This window comes from Prionailurus bengalensis, chromosome C2, assembly GCF_016509475.1.
Source record: "Prionailurus bengalensis isolate Pbe53 chromosome C2, Fcat_Pben_1.1_paternal_pri, whole genome shotgun sequence".
Classification (NCBI taxonomy): Eukaryota; Metazoa; Chordata; class Mammalia; order Carnivora; family Felidae; genus Prionailurus; species Prionailurus bengalensis.
The window spans coordinates 8,596,355-8,618,620 of NC_057350.1; the positions used below are offsets into that span (position 1 = coordinate 8,596,355).

General features: G+C 46.4%; 1 protein-coding gene across 5 annotated transcripts in view; it reads left to right on the forward strand.

The window, feature by feature from the left end:
• HLCS (holocarboxylase synthetase) overlaps nucleotides 1-22,266 on the forward strand; it is a 229,096-nt gene that overhangs the window by 35,490 nt on the left and 171,340 nt on the right. For all 5 annotated transcript variants that reach the window (XM_043593625.1, XM_043593624.1, XM_043593626.1 and 2 more), the window contains one exon: nucleotides 2,501-2,683. In XM_043593625.1, coding sequence (XP_043449560.1) covers nucleotides 2,501-2,683 — 183 coding nt within the window. The remainder of the gene's footprint in view (nucleotides 1-2,500; nucleotides 2,684-22,266) is intronic.

Genomic DNA, 22,266 nt, shown 5'->3' on the forward strand with positions numbered 1-22,266 from the left:
ATGTAACCCAGTAAGAGGGTGCAAAGCACTTCAAGGGCAAACCACAGCCGCACAGTAGGTGGTGGTCTCATGGCCTAGGAGCTGCGTGGGGATGCCTTTACCCTTCATCGTAATAATAAATGGAGTAATGATGTAACCCAGTAAGAGGGCTCGTAATAAAGAAAAAGGAAATTTTCGTGTGCTTGCTATAATGATCAGGTTTGCAGGGGAAATTTAAGGCTGTGGGTTCATGCTGACATTTGATTATCAAATGGACCAGGACCTTGGCATGGAGTTGCTCAAGTAAATGTCTCTCAAATGGATTTAAAAATATTTTATTTCCTTCTGTGGCTTAGCACATGGCAGCAGTGGTATGGCGTTTACAGTGGGGTTTCTCAACCATGGCACTGTTGACATTGGGGCTGATCCTACCTCGTTGTGGAGTCAGTCATTCGTGCATTGTAGGGTGTTAGCAGTATTTCCCAACAGATTCCTGTAGCAGCCCCCACCCCCAACCCCACCCCGGTCCTCAATTTGTGACTGGAGATGCTTTAGTTCTGGCTTTTGGTCTGGTCAGAAAGCTTTAATTTTAGAAGAAGCCAAGTTATAAAAATGGACCCATCAGTATGGTAACAGTATTCCAGCCAGAGGATGTAACATTCGTCAGATGCCATAGAGAACCAGGAGTGCAAATCCAGAAGCACTTGCTTTTCTGTCCTGGGAACTGAGGCACAGAGCCCCAAATCTGTCATAGAAGCGCTGACTCTTGAAGTCCACAAAAGCACTCCTTGCACAATGTCTGTGTCACCTCCTGGAACCCTGGAGGCCTGCCCGTGGGGCGAGCCCTCCTTGTCTTCCTCAGCGAGTTCAGCACACCTCACGTGTGTGCTTGGATCTTGTGTGTATCACTCAGGCTGGGGTGTGCGTGTGCCATTCGTCACTCTCACGCCTTTCTCCTGGGCCCACTTCGCTCATTTTATTTCTGCACCTGTAAGGGGTAAGCTCCAGGAGAGCCGCGTGCTCACATGAGTTGAACGTGACCCACAGCTCTGCTCATTGCCCCAGCACTGGCTTTGTCCACTGGAGAGGAGAGGCCACATTTAAGGAGAGAACCCAGGGGAGAAGGAGACTCGGCAGGCTTTGGATACTTTGAACGATTTTACTTTTCTCCCTCCTCTTCTCTCCAGGGCTCTTTGGAGGACACTCACCCCTGCTTCAGTGGCCAGCTCACCCGCTGTAGTGGCAGGATAGTCTCTACAAACCTTTTCAGATTGACATTGACTTTGAACAGTTGGACCATTTTGGACAGTATTTTTGACTTGGTGAAGGCGTGGGTGGGAATTGAGGGATTTTATATCGTCTGAAGGCTGGCACTTTGCTTTTTATTTTCATAATGCTCCTATAATATCAGGTCAGGAGCTCTGCGTACAACAGAAACCCACAGCAGACCCCTGTCAAAAGCAAAATAAAGCAAACATGCTTAGGTTGCTCAATGTTGTGGCACCCTCCAATGCTCTACGGGCCACTTAAAATCTGATCTCAAGAGGGCCAGAAGTTCGAGTCTGTTCCTTTATACCAAGGCACATGCCACTGCTAGGAAAGTTCTAGGTGAAGGGAGCTAGAAGATCTAGCATGTTCCTTCAGACCATGTTGATAGGTGGGACTGGTTTGATTTTAAGTGGACAACAAAGCCTGAACGAGACAGATGAAGTCCTGAATCTTAAATTCAATCAGAGGGTGGTGGGTTGGGCCTTTCTGGGGTCCCTCAAACCCCACTCCTATGTGAAGGCCTGCAGACACTCTTACAATGGTGAATAAGGCTATATTCCTCCCTGGTATTGTTCCCCAGTGGTTGTGACTAACAGGTAGAGTGAGAGTTTCAACATGACCATCACGCCTCCCTGAGTTCAGTAGGGACTTCACTTGGGTTCTCAGCCTGATGGGATTTCTTTCTTTTTTTCTTTTTAATGTTTGTTTATTTTTTGAGAGAGAGAGAGAGAGAGAGTGAGCTCGCACGCACACGCCAGGGGGAGGGGCAGAAAGAAAGGGAGACAGAGAATCCAAAGCAGGCTCTACACTGTCAGCACAGAGCCAGATCCGGGGCTTGAACCCACGAACCATGAAATCACCACCTGAGCCGAAGTGGGAAGCTCCACCGACTGAACCACCCAGGCGCCCCAGAACTATTGTATTTCTAAGCATTTCGGTCGAATGATCAAGTTAAGCGACTTGCCCAGGGTCCACTGCCTGGTTAGTGATAAATGTCTGGACCTGGACAGAGTCTGATCACTATCCAGGCTTGTTTCCGGCATCGCTTTTCTGCCTGACAGCCACCGTGTCAGTTGGCTCCTTTGCATCTTTTTATTGCTTGTCATTACTCTCCAAATGTTCAAGTTCAACATTTACATGCTGTTGATAATTAGGATTCCTGTTTTAAGTTTTCAGAAGAGCCGGCGAGGATATTGTTTCTATTGAGGTCGGTAAGTGCCCCGATTTACCAGGTGGTATCTTTTTCCCTCAGGCGCACTTAGAACTACCTCCCAGCTCTTCAGTGGTGCAAGCCCAGGAAGATTTTAATCTGCTCAAATCAAGCAATACGAGAAGATACGAAGTCCTTAGGGAGATCCTGACAACGCTCGGCCTGAACTGTGACCTAAAACGAGCTCCTGCCTTAACGCCTCTGTACTTACTGCCTGCTGCCGAGGTGAGTGTGTGCGCTCAGCCCAGAAGGGGGCGCCTCGGATGCCTTTCTTCCAGACGGTGACCCTTTTCCTCAGGGGTTCCGTTGCGGTGGGTTTATGGTGTTGATTTCTGTTTTTATTTTGACTTCAGATTTGGGAGCTGCCTTAAAGATATCAAAGTATACCTGATATTTTTGGTGTTTGTAAGGGAGGGAGGGAGAGAAGGGAGTTTAGAAGGTATTAAATCTTAAAGGTCACATCGTATCCATTTTATGGTTAAAAAAAAGGGTTACTCTTTTATGTGTCAAGAGTGTATTTGGAAACCACATTTTATTCATTTGGGATTAAAAACCTCTGTTTTGGTTTGGGCCTTTCTCAGTGAATATTTGGATGGGAAAACCCCAAGGTTTGTTTCATTTGTGCTGATGTCTGCCATCTTGTGGCGGAAGGGCTCTGGATTTCAGTTTAGATCTAGTTGTGTCTAAAAGGAAAATGCCCATGGAGCTGGGAATGTATTCAGGAATTTTCCTGGTCTTGTGTCTGCACTTGATGCCTGTGGTTGTTACCTGGTTTGGGCAGGTTGCCAGGTTCCCTAGGGGTGTCTCCTGCTAACCCCTTTGCTTTGTTTTGTCAAGCTGTCAATTTCTTGTTAATTGTGGCAAATGATTTTGCGGGTCTTTTTCTCAGCTCCCCTAAATGGGGAAATTTATGAGTTTAGTGATGTAACCGTGCAGTTTTAGCAAATATCTGATAGTCCAGGTGACTCTAAACACCAAACTTACCTGCTTTCCCTTGTCCTCCATCTCTCTGTCCCCCCCCACCCCCCGCTGCTGTGTGTGTGTGTGCGTGCGCGCATGCACATGCTCTCTCTCTCTCAAAAACAAACATTAAAAAAAATAAAAAAAGAGGAGGAACTCCCTTTTAGGTTATACTCTGTCCCTTACCAAACTTAGTTTTCAGAGGAGAACAGAGCTGTAGGCTATCTGGGTGGGATTTGCTCACATGTAGAAGACGGGTATAAACTCTGAGGGTTCTAGTATTAAGATACCTTATAGGATTGGGGCACCTGGGTGGCACAGTCAGTTGACTGGCTGACTTTGGCTCAGGTTGTGATCTCGTGGTTCATGGCTTTGAGCACCGCTTCGGGCTCTGTTGACAGCTCAGAGCCTGGAGCCTGCTTCAGATTCCGAGTCTCCCTCCCTCTCTGCCCCTCCCCCACTTGCGTGTGTGCTCACTCTCTTTCTCTCAAAAATCAATAAACATAAAAAAAATTAAAAAAAAATTTTTTTTTCAACGTTTATTTATTTTTGGGACAGAGAGAGACAGAGCATGAACGGGGGAGGGGCAGAGAGAGAGGGAGACACAGAATCGGAAACAGGCTCCAGGCTCTGAGCCATCAGCCCAGAGCCTGACCCGGGGCTCGAACTCGCAGACCGTGAGATCATGACCTGGCTGAAGTCGGACGCTTAACTGACTGCGCCACCCAGGCGCCCCAAACATAAAAAAAATTTAAAGAGATAGCTTATAGAATTGTATGAGGTCTATAAGAAAAAATTCCTACAAGAAATATATGAGGGGTGCCTGGGTAGCTCCATCGGTTAAGTGTCCGACTCTTGGTTTCAGTTCAGGTCGTGGTCTCATGGGCATGGGATTGAGCCCTGTTTTGGGCTCCATGCTGATAGCACCGAGCCTGCAGCCTGCTTCAGATTCTGTGTCTCCCTCTCTCTCTCTGCCCTTCCTCCGCTTGTGCTCACTCTCTCTCTCTCTCAAAAATAAATAAATAAACTTAAAAAAAAGTCCAGTGATTAGTAGTATTATTATTAGATTGTTGAGAGTTTTGATAAATTACATGTGTATAATGTGCCCAAAAGTGCCTGATGCCCAGTCTAAAAATAGACTATAGATAATAATTTTAAATTTTAAAAATGAATAATATTGCAATGGATGATTTTTTTTTCATTTAAGAGACATTCTTTTATTGCATTTTCATTATGGCTTTCAGCCAGTTTGCACTCTTTTTATTTTATTTTATTTTTTTTATTAAAAAAATTTTTTTAACGTTTATTTATTTTTGAGACAGAGAGAGACAGCATGAACAGGGGAGGGTCAGAGAGAGAGGGAGACACAGAATCGGAAGCAGGCTCCAGGCTCCGAGCTGTCAGCACAGAGCCCAACGTGGGGCTCGAACTCGTGAACCACGAGATCATGACCTGAGCTGAAGTCGGACGCTTAACCGACTGAGCCACCCAGGCACCCCAGTTTGCACTCTTTTTAATGGGTGCTCTTAGGAATTAATGATATGACTTTGGTTTTGTGCCTTCAACTTGGGAATTCAGAACTCCACGTCATTTGTCTCTGTGTGTTCAGTTAATAGAAGGAAAAGCATCAGCTCTGTCTTGTGACTTTTATCAAAATAAAGTGGGTTCTCAGAGCTTCAGCTCCTTTAGATGACCCACGTGTGGTCCCTCCTGCTTTGGGGGGATGGGGCGGAGCCTCGTGGATAAGGGTTACTGGTCCCAGGGGAGATGTGACAGTCACTCTCCTAAATCTTCTCTGTCCCCCCTTTCCTGATCGTGGAGGGCTGAGACTGGAAATGTGAGGAAGTGCCTGCTTATTCTGAGGTCATGGAGCCAGAGAGACCAGGCCTGCCCTTGGCAGTGGTCTTTGACCTTTCTCAGGAATTCTGACTGCACTGGCCTTGGGACTCGCCCCTCTGGACTCTTTGACTCTCGCCCCTCTGGACTCCTCAGTGAAGAGGAAAACGTGTTCCCAAGGTTTGGGTTCTAGGCATTTCCTGTGTCTTTAAGATGGGTATGACCCGAAATACCTAAGCAGAGGCTTTGTGTTGCATGTCTGCTTATATTAACATACCCAGTAGATGCTTTATATTTTTGTCCTTTTGGTTCTTTAAACCGCCTGCGGGTGTGGGGGAGACATTTTCCCCCTACTGATTGGTAACCCTCATTCACAAATCTTGGGAATGAATGAAATGTTTGAACAAAATGAAAACATGTACTTGTTCTACATACAGATTCACAAATACCCTATACAGGCACCAAACCGACCAAGTTCCTTATTACATAGTAACTTTGGGGAAGAGCAATTTTCAGAAATGTTCTCTTCTCGTTTTGGGTCATCCAGTTGGTCTGCTAATCCTGTGCATTACATTTTCTCCCGACTGCCTTTCTCTGAGTTCCTTTTTACTTTGGGAGCCCAAGGAGCTGAGGGAGTGGGCATATGAGTGTTGTGTATATCCACATTTCTTAGTTTTATTACTCTTCTAGAAGACTTTGAATCTGCTGCTAAAAGAAATACAAGAATTCAGGATGTTAGAGTATGTTTTCCTGGGATACAAAATCTTTAAGGGATTATCATGCAAATGAATATGAAAGCAGAGGGATATTCACCGACTTTGATGGTCTTTCTGGAGGCAGGTGCTCATTTCCTCTGGCCATCCTCTTAATGTCTAGGTGGAGACATTTAGGAACATCTGGTCATTGTGCCGGTGATGGCTCAGCACTTTTAGCTTTTACAGATAGTTGGGAATGACAGATTGGGAACAGAGCTGGGTCGTACTTTCTATTTGATTTTCTTTCCCGCAGCCTTCTTACTAGGTCTCATTGATCCCCATGTAATGAAGGTGCGTGAGAGGATGTTGGTATCCTGGCATCTGTAATACACGGCCCATCCTTAGATTCATCACCTGCCTTGCAGACTCGATGCCTGTGCGGGCCTCTGCTTCCTGCTCCCTGTAAAATACTCTGTGCTGTTGAGAATCAACCACCTCTCACCGCACGGTGTCGCTGCTGAGCTAGGCTGCCTGGTGGACAGACTCCCTGGAATCTGTTCAGATATTTTTTTTTTCTCTGCATCAGCTTCACATACTGTAGTAGTTTTCCATTATATTGGTGGCACTTTCTTTTGGATGTGTAGGAATTATTTCAGTGCCACAGTTAATAATATCCATCTTCCATTAAACATTTGCTGGATGCTAGGTCCTATTACAGGATGGAATATGAAAGAAGAAAATAAACACACTAGTTATCTGAATAGTTTTACTGCGTACCAGCTGTGTTTACACAGTTTGGTGCCTAGGCCCTCGCTCTTCATAGCAAATGGTACAGAAGATTTATGAGGCACCTATGAGCTTCCACATTACTATGATACAAATGGAAAAGAATAGCATGGTGATCCAGGTAGGGGAAAAAAAAAAAACCACTCACCCGGAGTACAGTCGACTCTTGGTGTTTGCTAGGGATGTGTTCTGAACCTTCACCGACACCCACATGCCACAGCAGCATGTGATTTCCCCTATAAAATCCAGTCATGTATGGCTTCAGAAGCATCACGATGCATGACACCTTGAGGAAGCAGGGCTCCGCTGAGGTGCATTCTCTGGGTGAGCGGGGCTTCCCATTTAATTGAAACCCCTGGGGGCAGGATTGAAATTCAGCCCTCGGCAAGATTATGCTCTGTCAAAGCAGACAAAACACATGAACACATGTACACCACACACACACGTCTACAGAAAAAAGACTGAAAGGAAATAACAGTATGTATAGGGTGTATTTCTAGATGGTGGGCTTAATTAGGGCTGATTACACTAAACTTTTGTGTTTTTTACACTTTCTGTAATGTACCTGTATTATTTTTATTATGAACAAACCTGGTTACTAAAAATACATGCAAATTACTGTTACTAGACTTCGAAGACAGCCCATAAATGGTCACCACTTGAGTGTTAATGCTCAAAAAGTGAGAAAAGCCATTAACCAGGGACAGGTTCAATACCAAAATGGAAATATGATTATGCACTACCGTAAGTAATCACTGGTCCCAGTACATATTGTGTATTCCTGTGCTTAAATAGCTCCTCTTTCAAACTATAGAAGATGCTTTTTGTGCGTTGTCCTAAGGCTGCCATACCTCAGTCCAGGTAGATGAGGGGATGGGTTAAATAGATGATGGGGCTTAAGTGATGAGCACCGGGTGTTGTATGTGAAGTGTTGAATCACTAAATTGTATACTTGAAACTAGCATTACACTGAATGTTAACTAACTGGAATTAAAAAAAAATTTTTTTTCTTTAATGTTTATTTATTTTTGAGAGAGAGACAGAGCACGAACAGGGCAGGGGCAGAGAGAGAGGGAGACACAGAATCTGAAGCAGGCTCCAGGCTCTGAGCTGTCAGCACAGAGCCTGACGCGGGGCTCGAACCCACGAACTGAGAGCATGACCTGAGTCGAAGTCCGACGCTCGACCGACTGAGCCACCTAGGTGCCCCTTAACTAACTGGAATTTAAATAAGAACTTAAAAAAAAAAAAAGTAAGGACTGTTGTGTAGATACGGATAACTTATTTAATATTTGACATCAATATTATTTTTTTTAAATGTTTATGTTTTTGAGAGAGGGAGAGAGAATGCAAGCGGGGGAGGGGGAGAGAGCAAGGGGGAAAGAGGATCTGAAGTGGGTTGTGCACTGACAGCAGAGAGCCCGATGTGGGGCCCAAACTCATGAACCATGAGGTCGTGACCTGAGCTGAAGTCGGACACTCAACCCCTGAGCCACCCAGGCGCCCCTATATTAATTCCCTTAGAAGCGCTAGCTTTGTTAGTAATGACTTGACTCTGGTGAAAGGCTAGTTCCTGCTACACTGCTGGTTTAGCTGTGGGCACCATGGGCATCAGCAATCCGTTCATGCCTGTGGGTGGAAGGTACTACTGGGGGGCCTGTAGAAGTGCATAATTCGAGCACCCTTGCCCCCGCGTGGATGTTTCTTGACGGAACCCCTCGAACTGTTCCTCAGAGAGGACCACACATGTGCTGACATCTACACAGTGAGTCCTTTCAAACAGATAACCTCCTTCCTGGAGGCGTGTGTTGAGTGAGAGAGTCAGAAGCTACACGGTTGACCCTAGATTACTGGGTGGCTGCCACACGGACCTCCCGCCACTGGTGCTGGTGGGAAGTTAGCAGGAATACACCTTTCCGTGGGGGAAGCCATATGCGTTTGTGAGCGACCCCGATTGGATAGAAAACCACAGCTCTTTCCCTGGCACAACCTGAAGTCCCATGGAAAAACTCGCCTTTTTGTTTCTGTTTCTCTGGGCTCTGTTTCCATTTTTCTCTCCACCGGGGGAGGGCGTGGGGCAGAGCCCGAGGCTCCGAGCAGCAGCTGGTTGATGGGGACGAGCCGGGATGGGACCTCCGAGCCGGGATCGGACCTCTGTGCAGAGTGGGCTGCCAGTGGATCCCTTTGGATCCCCCAGCCGGCCAGGGGAGGGGGAGGAGGGTGGACTGTGCACAGCTCGCCCGGCACGCTCCCCTGCCCTGGGACATCCCTGTTTGAGGCCTGGGGCTTTCTGAAACTGCAAAGCTGGCATTCTCTTGGGCGTTCCTCATGGCTGATGGCACCGAGGTGTCCTGCAGGATGTTGGGGGTCCTGCCACGTGGAGGGGTCTGCGGTTCCTTTGCCTTGGGGTCGCAATGTCACCGTAACAAGAAGTGACAACCAGAGTTGCTGTGAAAGCAGCTGGGCAGAAACCGTCCTGTTGTGTCTACGTGTGTGATTTGGGTAGTGTGTGGGTGTTGTGGGATGGGTCCTGCATGCTTTAAAACAAAAACTAGTATCACATTTCATTTTGATTCAACCCCAAATCATTTGCTGTGGAATGCCTCCTCCCCCACCCAAAAGGCAGGTGGGAGTACTTTCCGTATCTGTCAACGTATTAATATCTCCTAACACAGTCCCTTCCACCCTGGGGAGTTCCTCTTCTGATGTTGGTTGCTTTAGGGAGAAACTGAGACGAAATCATGCTACATGGTTCCTCCCTCCTCCTCTCACCAACCTCTGCACTTAGCAAACATCTGAGTGCCTACTGGGCGTGAGACGTTGCCGTGGAAGTTTCCGGCCGACAGAGACATTCCCATTTTGTGGCATGCGGCATAAGTAACTAGGTGCCTCCCCAGGCCTCACCTGGGTCTCACGGCGGCCCTGACAGGTTGGAAGGGCAGGGTGGGGGTCCTTCCCCCTTCGGAAGAGCAAGCCAGGTTGTGGAGCAGTGAAGCATCTGTTGTATTTTTCGGAGTTAATTAGAATTCTCCAATTAAAACAAAAACAAAAACAAAAACGTTTGCTTTCCATGTTTTAGCGTAGGCAGTGCGTCCTCGCTCCTTCTGCCTTTCATCTTTGCTCTGAATCTCCAGTAAGTGCGGTGAGATGGAAACTCCCCGTGTTACTTTAAAACACAGCTTAGAAAATAATTTTTAGGGGTCCAAATTAGAGAGAAACTCAGAATTCCAGGTGCGCCCTGAATAGCTTTTGACATGTGGCTGACGTGGTGTTGTGGTGACTCTTTTACAATACAGCGCCAGCTCAAGAGCAGCTGGCAGATTAAAGCAAACATTTAAAAGCTTTTATAGCTACGAATGTTTCAGGGTCCTTCGTATACCTTTCTCTCCTTTTCTTTCTTCCTTCGCCCTTCACCTAAACTGGAAATGTTTTGTTCGTTTTAACTGACTTCCTGTTATCAAACATAATGCCTGTGTCAAAGGTGACGTGATGTGTTTTGATGTTGAAATGCTAAAGAGATAATAGCTGGGGTGTTTTCCTTAGCTGCCTTTTATTTTGGTCTATCTTTTGGCGGGGTGGGGGCGGGACGCTTTTCGGCTACTGTAGGTGCCATATTGTTATTTGAATCTTATTTCCACAAGAGTGTTTCCAAGCGACTCCTGCAGGAGTAGATACTTCTGGGCCACAGGGAAGGCAGGGACCGATAATTTGCTTGTAGGAAACACAGGCAGTCACGACTTTGGTTGTTTTCTATTTGTGATGGATGTTGTTTTCGTTTGGTTCTAGTTTGGTTCTTGCTGGCTGGCGTGGGGCAGGGGTAGGCGAGAGCGAGCTTCTCTCTCCACGGTTTCCTTCTGGGGGGTAGCACTCTATCTAGGAAGGGCGCTTTTATTTCCTCAGACTATTTATATCCACCGCTTATGCAGTCACAGATCCGTGGATGGGAAACAGGCCCTTTTGGAAGAAAAAGTCCTCCCAGTCCAAATGCTTTCTGTCTCCTACAGCAGCTCCCTAATAGCTGCCATGTGTGAGCGGGGACGGATTATGGCGTTGCCTCCTGGGGAAGTCGATTGAAGCTGTCTCTAGAAGTCTTGCAGCACTCTTAGGAGCAGATTTTGGTCTCCCGGGCGTAAAAAGTACATCCCAGGGAATGAGCCCATGCTGGCACCAGGCTGGAGGGCATGGCCCAAGGGTCGAGCTCAGGTGCAGAGCCGAGATCCCCGCCCCCCCCCCCCCCCCCCCCCCCCCCCCCCCCCCCCCCCCCCCCCCCCGGGTCAGTCCCGCAGTGCTGGGTGCTGAGACCTGAGCACCATCGAGAAATGTTCCGCTTAGTTTTCCGGTGTGTGAATTCCAGACAGGGAGCACATTTTGTTTCCATTCATGCTAAAAATTTGGGAACGGTGCTCGGAGAATTGTGCCGTCTTGCAAAAATGTTTGATCCCGTTTTGGGGTTTCAAAACTGACAGGCAATTTGTGGCCCTGAAGGGTGTGTAATCTGGTATCCCCTGCCCGAGTGGGAAGGTAGAGACAACCCGAGGTGGTGGTGATCCTGTGTTAGACCTCAGCCGGGAGTACAGGCCAAGACCTCTCTGGCTACCGCTCCAGAGTGGGCAAACCCGGCTAAGGTTAGTCTGTCTGTCTGTCTCTCTTTCTCTCCGAGGTACGGGAATGCTATCATCCCTTTTTTAGTTTCTTCTGGTTCTGGCTCCTCGTAGCTGCCTGTGAGTGGATGCTTTTTCCCAGGCGCTGTTGGGCCAAGTTTGGCCACACACAGCCTTCCAGATACTGGATGTTTCTAGAAAAACTCTGTATTATTCTTCTGCTTGTGTTGTATTTTTTTTCTTGAAACGTCTGCAGGCTTTGGGTTAATAATAGAATCAGTGGAAGGAATCCTGGAGTATGGGCTGTTCTTTTAGTTCTTAATTGATTGTTAGAAATATTGCCCTTCGTAAAAAATTCTAGGGGTCAAACCCCATTTGATGACTTGGGGAACATGGATTTGTATGAGAACAATTAAGGGTCTTTAGAATATTTGTTTTAGGGGCACCTGGGTGGCTCAGGCGGTCAAGCGTCTGACTTCTGCTCAGGTCATGATCTCGTGGTTCGTGAGTTCAAGCCCTGCATTGGGCTCTGTGCTGACAACTTGGAGCCTGGAGCCTGCTTTGGATTCTGTGTCTCCCTCTCTCTGCCCTTCCATTACTCGTACTCTGTCTCTCTTTCTCTAAAAAACAAACATTAAAAAAGATTTAGAATATTTGTTTTAACTGATAGTTTTTAGTAGTATTTGAACCTTTAAAATTTTAATATATGAATTAGCATAAATAATGAATGAATGAATTAAATATATGTGTATTTTCCTCTGTTTGCTTTAACTAAAACTAGTAGAAAATGCTATACAATCGCTGAAATAGAACCTTCCTTTGTGGGGAGGTCTTTTTCCCTGAGGATGAGAGATTTTGGTGAAAATATCTACAGATTTCTGCTAAAAAGGAAACATACTTTCCCATCGGCTCATGGAGATTTACAGTTTAATCTTGTGACATGAGTGTCAAGTTCTCCTGTGTGTCTCCTGTTCCTGTGTCCGGGTGTGGGGAGATCGGGGTTCTAGGTGAAGAGAACAATTGTGTGGGCATTTGGCTCTTGCACCTCCAAGATTTAAATTCAGATTCTAAATAGAATGTCTTACAAAGGTGGACTGACACCAGCCCTCCCTGGTCAGCGGGATCACTCGATTCTGAATGGGTGCCTCCCTGGGCTGTTTGCTGGTGTCAGAAACCACAAATCTCTCCTGAGTCCTGAGCTGTGAAAGTGTGTAGTTTAAACCTACTTGCTTCCTGCGGGCAAAGTAAAAGTTTGAAATGTAAAATTAAAGTAAAAAGTATTGTTCTAAGAAAACTTGCAAAATTTTCCAAGTATTTGACAAGTTGGTTTCTTGTCTTTGAGCAGAAATGAATCCATACGGCAGTTTATTAATGACTAATTAGGTGATGGCACCACTAATCCCCCCTTCCTGTTTTTAATCTCAGTAAATAAGGAAATATGTCTTTTAAAAGAAAACACTCAACTGTGGTTTCGTAAATTAAAAAATGATGGTCCATTTTTTTTTGAGGGGAATGTCCAGACCCATTCTGCCTTAGAATTGTCTAGATTATTACTCCAGATCATTGCTTTCCACAGGCAACCTTGATCTGCATGAATATTTAAGTTTTTCCTCTGGCTTTTTTGTCTGTAAAATGTTCTAAAGGTCAAAGGTCTGTGATTTTGAGGATTCCCCTTTTGGTGTGTACTTTCCTTCCGTGATGATGGGATTGCGTGTGCTCTGTCAGGTTGGCCAAATGAGTTTGTCACGCAAGGTGGCTTTTTAAAGGACACCCACGGTCACCAAATTGTCATTACCAAACCCTCTCTGTTCTTCGTGGGAGGATAGATGAGATGATCTTTCACATTCTTTCTAGGACTCTGGTATTTATGCTGGTCCCAGCAAAGCAATCAGATGCACAAAAAAAAAAAAAAAAAAAGAAAAGAAAAGAAAAGAAAAAGTTACTACTATTTTCATCCTTATCCTGGCATAATTGAAGCAAAGTGAAAGAATGTTTTGCTCTCTGCTTTATTTTCTTTAGGTTCTTTCTCCAATGGATTTCCCTGTTAATTTATCAATGCAATATATAGGAGCCTCAAATTTGCAATCAAGTTATGTTTTCAGAATATGTGTGCTAAATTGGCTGTTGTAAAAACATGGTTATTTATGTCATTTGGGTTTCTGTACCAGCTCACATATGTTCTCATGCTCCATAATGCAGTTAAATACCATCCTGTGGTGCTGTTTCAGCCAGACCCTGGCCTGGTTGGCTCATGAACGCACTAGGAACGCACGGAACATCTCTCTCTGCTTCTCCAGGGTTTGACTTGGAATTCAACGGCTCTGTTTCAGACGTTGCCCCAAACAGTCCTGTTGGACGCCTAGTAATTCTATAGTACATATATATCCTTACAGGGAGTCAGTGAATTTGTGTCGGTAGGTTAATACTTTCCTCATATTTAAGAAAATGGTTTTTTTTTTTTGAAACTGTTCTTTTTCTTTTTTTGTAGTAACTGTTGAATTGTATACACACATAAAAGGAAATGTTTTGCGGGCACCTGGGTGGCTCAGTTGGTTAAGCGTCTGACTTCAGCTCAGGTCATGATCTCATGGTTCGTGGGTTCCAGCCCCGCGTCGGGCTCTCTGCTGGCAGCTCGGAGCCTGGAGCCTGCTTGGGATTCTGTGTCTCCCTCTCTCTCTGCCCCTCCCTTGCTCCTTCTCGGTCTCTCTCTGTCTCTGAAAAATAAATAAATATTTAAAAAATTAAAAAAAAAAGGAAACGTTTTGTAGAAAATTTGAAATGTACAAAAGTAAATGGAAAATGTAATGAACTCATGAACTCGATCAGTCTGCTTCCTAGGTTTTTATTCTGGCCAGTCTTATTTTGTCTAATCCTACCCACTCCTCCATATTATTTCGAGGCAAATCCCAGATATTCTGTCAGCTCTCTCATTTTAGTATGTGTTTCTAAAAGATAAGAGCTCTGTTTAAAATCATAACCAGAATACCCCTGACACACCTAAAATAAATCAGTTCTTTTGTATAGTCTCGTAGCCGGTGTTCCATTTTCTAATTAGACAAATATAAAGACTGGCTGTATTATCTGTCCACAGTGTATAAGCGTGTTGGTTCCTTTATAAAACAAATGTAAGAAGAAAGCAACTAGATATAAGCCAGTATAACTTCTGGGCAAGTAATTTGGAAAGTAGATTTCCGTGTCTCTCGAAATGCCGTATTTTAGCTCTTGCTACTAGGGTGTTCTGAAAATAGCAGCAAATACTCATTTGTAATAGCATGCAAGACAGCCATGCGTTGAAACACGGGAGTTTTGTCTGACGCTCGTCCGTTCAGAGTGAGGTACGAGTCTCTCTCCCTCTCTTTTCTGCATGAGGAGTCCTGGCTTCTTTAGCGGGGACGGTATTGATTTTTGCTCCGTATGCTTTCGGTTCGGGTTGATGTTTAGCCTTTGACCCAGCCACTTTCTTACAATAAACAGTTTGTTGATGAGAGCAGCTGCCCACCAGATTGTTTCCAGATTGTTCTCTCCTGGCTGAGGACAGAGTGCACCTTACGAAGGAGTCGGCTCTAAGCTTGTGGCTTCCCCTTCTTACAGCTCTCCGCCTTTGAAGCCAACTGTCAGCCTCTGAACATTCTAGTTGTATCCAGTAAAACGGTGAATCCATGACACTGGAAATCAGGCCTCCCTTACATAAAATTTTGACTATTTTATTTCATTCTCTGAAGGAATGATAGCATTTTCTAGAAGTTATCTGCCCTATGGACCAGTTCCTTATATTACAGTAAGAATTCCCAGCATTTGGTATGTGGAAATTAGTGGTAGCGGATGGATCTGCGTAGAGAAGTGGACAGAACACGCTTGATTTTGGGTAGGAGTCTCTGCTCCTTGAATATTTAACTGTTTTCCACACAATTAAGAAACGAGGTAATCTTCAAAACGAAGGTAAGTATTACCTGCCTTGTGTTATGATCTTACCCCTTTAAAATAAATTCTTTTTTTCTAAATTCTGTCTTTTTTTCAAAAGACAGTACTACATTTTTTTTTTTTTTTTAATGCAAGCGACAGGTAACCTAATGACTTGTCAATTTATGTGACTCAGAGGTGCACCTTGGTTTGAATTTTTGCTGCTTTCCCTAATCACCCCACAGCTGTTACCTGGAGTGGACTGTCTGCTCGCAGCGACCTTCATTAAGACAAGGTTGGAACTTTCAAGCCTCAGAGCCAACACTTTTCGCTAAACTGGCCACCAGGGCCTGCTGTCAGAATGGCGAGACTGAGCTCACCTCCCTAGAGGCGAGTTTACTTTTTCTACAACCAGTAAATTTTGTTAAGCTACCAATCCTGGTTTCAAAACTCAGGTCTCACTATGTAGCCTCCAGTCACCAAGCATGCTTACAGCTGTATCCCTTCCAGCCAGGTATTACGTACGGCCTGGACCCAATTCAAGACCTAAGATTAAGACTTGTGTGTTTTTCATTCAGTGCCAATAAGCTGTTATTAATACACTGATTCCACATATACTGAAAAGCTTCACGAACGTACTGGGGTTTGTGTTCAGGGGGAGTACGTCCTGCGTTTGGACCGTTCAAGATCCAGGCCTCTGGAGGAACGGCCCAAGCGATGGCAATCTGGATTTTCAGGAAAGTGTTCTTGCCCCAAGTGGCCATAGCCTCCCTGCCCCAATGCGGGGGTCATGCTGATTCAACTAAAACGTGAAACGCTAGAAGATGTTCTTGGTGGTTGTTTGGGTTTTTAAAAAATTTTTTTATTTTTTATTTGAGAGAGAGAAAGAGCAAGAGAGAGAGAGAGAGTACACCAGTGGGGGAGAAGGGCAGAGAGAGAGAGAGAGAGAGAGAGAGAGTTTGATTCTCAAGCAGACTGCGCTCAGCGCAAAGCTCGACTCAGGGCTCGATCCCTCAACCTTGGGATTGTGACCTGAGCCAAAATCCAGAATTGGACACTGAACTGACTGTACCATCCAGGCGTCCCTGATTTCTTTTGATTTTTAACTTTTTTGTTATAAAGGCTGTGTCCATGATGATTCTAGGATTAATAGCAGAACAGAAATACATAGTGAATGTTGGAGCTGGAGGGGCCTTAGAGCCTCTGGAACAAATCCCTTCATTTGTCCTAAACTTTCTATTTAAAAAATTTTTTTTTCAACGTTTATTTATTTTTGGGACAGAGAGAGACAGAGCATGAACGGGGGAGGGGCAGAGAGAGAGGGAGACACAGAATCGGAAACAGGCTCCAGGCTCTGAGCCATCAGCCCAGAGCCCGACGCGGGGCTCGAACTCACGGACCGCGAGATCGTGACCTGGCTGAAGTCGGACGCTTAACCGACTGCGCCACCCAGGCGCCCCTAAACTTTCTATTTAAAAAAAAAAAAAAAAGAAATCTAAGAAAGGTGAAAGAATAGTACATAAACCACATGTAGCCTTCACCTTGATTCACCCTTGTTAACGTTTTTGCTACATTTTCTTGATAAAGAGTGTTTGGGTTTTTTGGGAAGATTCCTACGTTACTGCCTTTAAGTAAAACGTAAATAACTTGTAAGTTATTTATGAAAGCGTGAGACTTTGACATTGTTGCTTCTAGGAGTTGGCAAGAGAGTGGTGCTAGTCTGCATTTGGCCCTGGGCTGGTTTTCTTTATTTGAAGTAAAACCATAGCCTCCTGGTCTGTAGTGGTTCTGGGTGGCTGGTCATCGCCCTACGGGCACATCCCCTCCTCACATCGGCCAGCATGTATGAAATTCTTACATTATAATGTGTCTTAAAATCCTGAATTATAAAACATAAAACATCTTGGAGCCACGTGTTAGGAAGACAACTAGTTGATCTTTTATGGCTAACAAAGGGTTTCTACCCCTGATCTAGGAAAATTCCACTGATGACCACGTCATGAGTATAGGATTTACAATCTTTCTTTCAACTTTCTAACTCAAGTATTGCGACTTGGGAACTTTAGATCTTATTGCTTGCTTCCATAAGAACTTTTTTTTTTTTCTTTTTTTTTTTTGGTAAACTGTAAGTAGTGTACAAACGCTGTTGTATTATTTATGTGAATATCTGTCTGCCCCATTAAACTGTAATACAAGATCATTTGAAAGCAAGGACCATATGTTGTTAATCTTCCCAGTATTCGGCCTATAGTAGGCATTTAGTAAGAGCGTTTTGTTTGAACACTTAAGAAGCGTTTTGGCTTTTCCCACTAACGTATTGTGAAACGTTTCCCCTGCTCCTGTGTCTGGGACACCCGAGGGGCCTCCGGGGACAGGCTAGCAGCAAACAGCCCACCCAGCTCGGACTGGCTGCCCGTCCAATCTAGTTCTGTCACCGTTTATTCAGGTAGAATGGGAATTTCATAAACAACCATGTTAAACAGTTTAAAAGAATTGGCTGTTGACGTGCCCAAGGAACACCAACCAGGTGGAGTTTAGGAGAACGGCGGAAGAGTTTTATCTGTTATTAACATGCTTTCCCGTTTAGAAATTTTAGTGTGTTCTCGCTGGTTGGTCAGCCGCTCGTTGCCGTGAACGAGGAGTTACCGTCTGAAGCACAGGCTTCTCCTGTGACTGTACCGAGGACAGTGTCCTGTGCCCCCTCCCTACCCCCCACGGGTGTGGTGTGCCCCGGGATTTTCTGGGCTTTCCAGAATGTTCTGGTGGCAGCCAAACACATGAACCTTTGCTAAAATAAGTGGACTGGAGTAGGAGGCACTTGGTCTTCTCTGAATGCACCCCCAGCCGGCTCGTAACACGTGTTTTTCAGTATTGGAATCCTAGAGATGATGGTACAGTTAAAAAAAAAATTTTTTTTTAACGTTTTATTTATTTTTGAGACAGAGACAGAGCATGAGCAGGGGAGGGGCAGAGAGAGAGGGAGACACAGAATCCGAAGCAGGCTCCAGGCTCCAGGCTCCGAGCTGTCAGCACAGAGCCCGACACGGGGCCTAAACTCACAAACTGTGAGATCACGACCTGAGCCGAAGTCGGTCGCTCAACCGACTGAGCCACCCAGGTGCCCCGATGACGGTACAGTTTTAACTGAGCATTAAACATTTGGGACTAAACGTTGAATTAAAAAAAAAAAAATTTAGTGTTTATTTTTGAGAGAGTGAGAAAAAGAGAGGGAGAATAAGTGGGAGAGGGACAGAGAGAGACAGAGACACAGAATCTGAAGCAGGTTCCAGGTTCTGAGCTGTCAGCACACAGCCCGATGTGGGGCTTGAACCCACATACTGTGAGATCATGACCTGAGCCCAAGTCTGATGCTCAACCGACTGAGGCACCCAGGCGCCCCTAAAGGTTGAATCTTGAAGCTGAATCTTGAATGTCAAAACTGAAAGGGATGTTCTAATTGTCTTTTTTTTTTTTTTTTTTTAAATTTTTAACGTTTATTTTTGAGAGAGAAAGAGAGAGAGCATGAGCAGGGGAGGGGCAGAGAGAGAGGGAGACACAGAATCTGAAGCAGGCTCCAGGCTCTGAGCTGTCAGCACAGAGCCCATGTGGGGCTTGAACTCTTGAACCTTGAGATCATGACTTGAGTTGAAGTTGGACGCTCAACTGGCTGAGCCACCCAGGCACCCCCAATTTTCTTGGTTTAAAAATGAAACTGGGGCTCCTCCTGGCTGGCTCAGTCAGTTAAGCATCAGACTTAGGGCTCAGGTCATGATCTCGGGGTTTGTGAGTTGGATCCTTGCATTGGGCTCTGTGCTGATGGTGCAGAGCCTGCTTGGGATTGTCTCTCCCTCTCTCTCTGTGCCCCCTCTGTGCCCCCCCCCACGCCAGCTTGCACGTGTTCTCTCTCTGTTAAAAATAAATAAACGTTAGAAAAATTTTTTTAAATGAAGAAACTGAGGCCCAGAACAGGCAGGGGCCTGCCCACTGGTTGGGAGCAGAGCTGTGGACCCGATTCCGTGCTGGGTTCTGCTGCTTCCACGTACAACGACTAGAGGGCTGGAGGCCAGGCCCAGGGCTGCTGGGCCGGTGGCTCGAGGGGGGCCCTGGAAATCAGCCTGCGCCTGGCATCTTCCACATCCACGCACGTCAGCGGGACACGCTGTCTGGGGTGAGCGGGACAGGCTGCCCGTGGGCGCCCCCACTCGCGCGGGCCCACCTGCTCCGTCAGGCCTGCTTGTGTTGGCCCGGGACAAAGGGCGTTTCGTACAGGCAGGCTTAATGAAGGCCCTGGAGACTTAGCCGGATGTGGAGCCCGGACCCGCGAGTCCTGTCGGTGGAAGTTAGCGCCTCTCGTGTGGAAGTGCCGGTGGAGCTCCGGCCGCAAAGCCTCCCTTTCTTTTAGTGCCGTCCACGGCTCCCTTCTCCTCTGCGCCTCGCGGACTAGATTTCACCTCGAAAACGAGCCCATTTGGCCCCGCCGAGGTGTGATGCCTATAAAAGCAGCCTTGTTAGAAATGCCTCATTCATTACCCCTGTTTTACTGCTCCGCCCGTGCCTTTTGTGGTCTCCCCTAGTTGGCAGGTAACAAAAAAACGCAGTAAATCTGTGGCCTTTCGGAGCCCGAGCCTGAGTGATACTTTCACGCAATTAAAGGAATACAGCTTCACAGACGTTGGTTGGGGGCCTGCTGTGTCCCAGGCACGGGGACCTGGAGTGACCGTGGCGAGTTCAGCTCACGAGGGCCACCTGTTGCCGGGATTTGGCTATCTGATGCCATCCTGAGGCCTCTGGAGTTGCTGGGTTGAGGTCCCTGGTGTGGTGTCGACCGGTGAAGGATCAGCATGTGTGGAAGGTCAACTTACTGCAGGGCCCAAGTCGAACTTCTGGGCCGGTCTTTGAGAGACGGTCGGGTCAGAGAGAGCCACCCCACGGGCTCCGAGCAGCTTTGGGTTCTCCCTCGGCAGTTGTGTGTCGGCCACTGTCCAGTGTGCCCTGTCCCCTTGTTCCCGGCCCTTCCTGGGCTCTGCCTGTTATCGGCTACAGGGTTGCATGGGCAGGAGGAGAGCATGGTGGGTGGATTTCCTCTGCCCTCTCGGCCTGCGGCCCCAATGGGCAGCTCTGTCCTCCTCCTCCTGCAGGCCCGTCGCTGGCCCAGGTGTTCCCCATCACCGAGCTCTTAGCGTCTCTTAACTGCCCACAGTTCCGTAGGTGGCCCTTCTAGATACACCATCTCTCCCTGGCTGAAAGCAGAGAGGATGAGTGATAACTCACTTAAATGGTAAAACTTTTGTTTCTTTGTGAAAATGTCCTGGGGACACCTGGGTGGCTCAGTCGGTTAAGCAGCCAACTCTTGGTTTTGGCTCAGGTCATGATCTCACAGTTCATGAGTCCAAGCCCCACATCCGGCTCTGTGCTGACCATGTGGACCCTGCTTGGGATTCTCTCTTTCCCTCTCTCTCTGCCCCTCCCATGTGTGCTCTCCCTCCCTCCCCTCCCCACCAAAATAAATAAATAAACATTAAAAAAAAAAAAAGTTGGACTTAACTGGAAAGCAGTGTCATCGAGGGCCCCATGGGAGATCTTGCTGCATTGGGGCCAGACTTGATACAGGACCAAGATGAGTGGTTTCAAACCCAAATGCCTATGGGGCAGAAGGGATAGCACACCAGAGTCCAGCTGCAGAGTGTGTCCCCAGGTGATGAGGGCGGTGCCACTTGGCCCCAGCCAATTACTACCGTGTGGGAAAGAGTTTCCATTTACTCCAAAGCCAACAGGATATTTGATGTGAAATGTCCTGGTTTGTGAGTGTTAGCAACTAGTTCGAAATGAGTGGGCCAAATAAGATACATCCCCTGTGGGGTCATTTTGGCCTGTGGGTAGGCTAACTTTTGGCAGTGGGTGACCTGGATGTGTGTGGGGATGGGTAGGTTTCAGCAGTGTGCCATTAAACTATCAGCCCCTCAGGTCCAGTCCATTCATTGTGGGGTAACAGTGCTTGGGACTGGTGGCTGAGCCTCTCTGGAGAACCAGTAAGGCAGGGGTCTTGGGAACTCAAACTGGGATGCAGTGCTGTCCAGAGTGGAATCTGGACAAGTTAGGTGAGGGATGATCAGACTGCAGCAGGGTCAGGAGGGCTGGGCCAGAGGCACTTGCATGGGGGACCCACCGGGTGAGGAGGAGAACACGTATTTCAGACCCTGCCCTACTCTGTACTGGTGCTCCGAATAAAAGTCCACCCGGCAGTTGCCAAATGAGCAATCCCTACCTTAACTGAGGTCAGGACCAAAACTGGTCCTGCTCTTCCAGGAGTGACATCTTTTGATTATAAAGATCTGCTGCACTGTGTGCTTTCATCACCTGCGTGAAGTCCACGTGAAATTGGCTCTGAATATTTTGTTTGGAAAATACTGCTAATAAGCATTGGGTTGCTTCATATAAATTCCATGAGAGTTAGAAGAACATCAGCTCCTGTTTCCTTGAGAGCATTTAACTGGGAATGGGACACCCATAAAAAAGAGCGTATAGTCCATGTCTTTGTAGACTCATTTTCTGATCTGCCCGCTTCCGGTTGCCTAGCAACGGACAGTGTTATGACTGAAGCACAACTAATTCGATTATTTACAATGAGGCACATGTTCTCTGAGATAGGAAACCTTTATAAGTTAAGATCAGTTATTTGGCGTTCCTTGGGAAAAGGAGCACCAAAACACAAACAGATGACAATCAATATTTTAATACATCCATCACTGAATTTTCACCCGGTGGATCTTGTTAGGTGGGTAAATGTAGCAGATAAAGACGAGTGATGGGGTGAAGTGGCTGTACTGTGACGTGACACAGAATCCAGTATGCCTCTGATCTTCGTTGCCCTTCCTGTAGCAGACGTTACAGTATGTTAACTAACCATACAGCAGCCACTCCTGTGTATTTACACTGAATATAAAAGTAAGCATTCATCTCTCCAGAAGTTGGGATACTGGTATTTTTTGGACATTAGTGAGTAATATTGAGTCTCATGGACTCTAGTTAT